This window comes from Plectropomus leopardus, unplaced genomic scaffold, assembly GCF_008729295.1.
Source record: "Plectropomus leopardus isolate mb unplaced genomic scaffold, YSFRI_Pleo_2.0 unplaced_scaffold12403, whole genome shotgun sequence".
Taxonomy (NCBI): domain Eukaryota; kingdom Metazoa; phylum Chordata; class Actinopteri; order Perciformes; family Serranidae; genus Plectropomus; species Plectropomus leopardus.
In genome coordinates, this window is record NW_024613175.1 from 28 (window position 1) to 2,697 (window position 2,670).

Here is a 2,670-nt window from a genome sequence, read left to right on the forward strand (position 1 = left end):
TAAATAAATAATCAATAACATATATATTTTTTCAAATACAGTTTTCTGGACATTTTCCCTTCACTTTTTCCCTTTTTGGTATAATTTTCTAATGATCCTCCCAACTTTTTTCAGATCATTTTCTTGACACCTTTTACTAATTTCTCACAATTTGTGGGACATCTCTTGCTAAGTTTGTCCCTCTAAATTGTAATAAAATTTTTTGGCCTTTTTTTCCATAGAAAAAAATCAAACCACTTTGCTCCAGTTTCAAAGGGTTAACTAACCATGATCATTTGAGAACAGAGATCACTTATAAATATTTAGTATACCTCACCCTGCCTGTCATCTTGACAGTGGCGCCCTGATCCTGGAGTCTCTGAACCACCAGCTGAGGAGACGAGGACGGGACCACGATTGTGGCAGGTATACCCATTTTTCTGGCAACGTAAGCTGCAGCCAAACCAGCATTACCTCCTAGAAAAAACATCATGTTCTGTAAGAGTCACCAATAATTTCTGTATCATTCATATTAACATGCTGTCTCACAGGAGAAATGTCACCTGAGGAGCAGACAACGCCTTTGGACTGTGTGGCGAGCTGCAGGAGAGCAATCAAATAAAAAGGACAAGTTAGTGATTTTTTTCCATATACTGTATATACATTAACATGCTTACAGTTACATGATTAGCTGAGATCTAAAGCACAGTCAGCGGACATCAGCCTTAAAGTCAAATGACCTATCAGAGCTGCAGAGTCTGATGTGATGGAGGTGAATATGAAGCGGAGGGCGGGGGCTCCTACCTGCTGGCAGAGGTGTCCAATACCGCGGATCTTGAAGGAGCCAGAGGGCTGCGAGTTCTCCATCTTCAGGAGGACGCTGGTTCCAACACGTTTGGACATACTGACGCTCTCCAGCAGCGGGGTGTTGATGTGGAAATGATTCGCCATGATGAGCCTAATTTCACTAAAATGCCCAACAATGTGTTCAATAGAAAGTTGAGTGTGACGACGACTAAGCTCCAGAAAAAGCTACTGAGAGGACTTTGGTTAAGGGGGTTAAATGTTTTGGTCCAAGTGGAAAGTTATTTAGCAGCCAGCAGTTCTCCGATGTGTCCACCAGGAGAAGCTGGTCCACAGGACAATACATCATCTTTACTACAGAGTTTTATTACAAGAGGTGTCAGTGTTCACACTGTGTCCTGCCGACTGTGTGCTCTGCACAGCCTGCGCTGACTACATGTGCAGCTGCAGAACAGGTAATAGGTAGAAGTAGTAGTAGTAGTAGTAGTAGTAGTATTAGCAGTAGTGGAAAAAGTATGCAATTCCTTTACTGAGTGAACATTTTAATAAACACACTGTAAAAAAAACAACAAAACTCTGTTACAGGTAAAATGATAGTTCAATAAAACTATGTAAGCATAATCAGGAGAATTTACAAGTAAAAGTGCTCAGTGCAGACAATTTAAAAATAAAAAACTGAAAAATAGAAAAAATAAAATAAAATAAAAAAGACAAAGACTTCAATGTTTATCAGAATAGTTCACAGTTAATTTTCTGACAACCGGGTAATTAATTAATTGTCTTGTTGTTTCAGCTGTACTTGTAACCAATAAACTGTTGAGTAGTTTAATTTGTGACAGGAAAATTTGATTTTTATAAAGCTATTCCATGTTTTCATGCCAAAGATTTTAACTTGTGAAGTAACTAGTAACTTTTTCTTTCGCATAAAAGTAGCCTTGTCAAACAAAAACTATATTTCCTTCTGAGATGAAGTAGAGTTAAAGGGTAAAGTGGCATAAAAAAGACTCGAGTACAGTACAAAAACCTAAACTCTGAACTCGAAGTAGTCTACAGTACTTAAGTAAATGCAGCTATTTTGGTAAAATTCACCATTGAGCAGCAGGCAGGTGCACATGAGGTCACAACTATTCTGGGAATAATTGTGACAAACTGGGACATTGTTTCTGGGAGGACACAGTTTTGTCCATTACACCATGATAATGTGTTGGCAGCAGAAATGTCTCAAACAACTAAACACGCTGCATGGCTTGTTACCTTTAGGCTTAGTTTTTATTTATTTATTTATTTTTACTAAGCTATCCAGGTCAAAATGTATCTTTTTATTGTTTTGTTTCAGGTTTTTAGTAAGTTTGGTCCACAGAGAGGAGCCATTGTCGTGATTTAATATTGGCCCGTGTGAGCCTCCATACATGGATCTATTATAAATACATACACAATACACAAATCAAACATCGATATTGTGACGCAGCAAATCCTTATGAATACAAACATACGTGACGGACAGTGGGCTAACTTACTATTTAAACCGATGTCATGACTTAACCTTAATTTAAACTGTACGTCATTCAGAAAGTGTTTTTGAAGATATTAAATGTTGACTTACGTTTGCATAAAACATGTTGTTGAACGAGCCTCCGACCATTACGTGATACGGCGGTTAATTTATACAGAAAGCACCATGTTAGCGGGGCACGCTACACTGTGCTAGCACAGCAGAGCAGCTTCCTGTGACAGAAACACATGAAAACCTGATGAAAACAGCCTGAAAACAGCCTGAAAACAGCCTGAGACCGCCTTCAACAAGCAAAACACCAGCACTTCCGGTGGCTACTTCAAAATAAACGTGCTACTTCAATTACTTTAATAAATTTGTTTGTTTTACTCCAA

General features: G+C 38.4%; 1 protein-coding gene across 1 annotated transcript; it reads right to left on the reverse strand.

Annotated features, from left to right (window-relative positions):
• Positions 1-316: 316 nt before the first annotated feature.
• On the reverse strand, positions 317-2,571 carry LOC121963760 (L-serine dehydratase/L-threonine deaminase-like; the record flags this gene model as incomplete). Its single annotated transcript, XM_042514011.1, has 4 exons — positions 2,387-2,571; positions 784-946; positions 543-579; positions 317-456 (listed from the first exon to the last, which is right to left on the reverse strand). Coding segments are annotated over exons 1-4 (348 nt in total), but the record flags the coding sequence as incomplete, so codon positions are not given.
• Between the last annotated feature and the right edge of the window lie 99 nt (positions 2,572-2,670).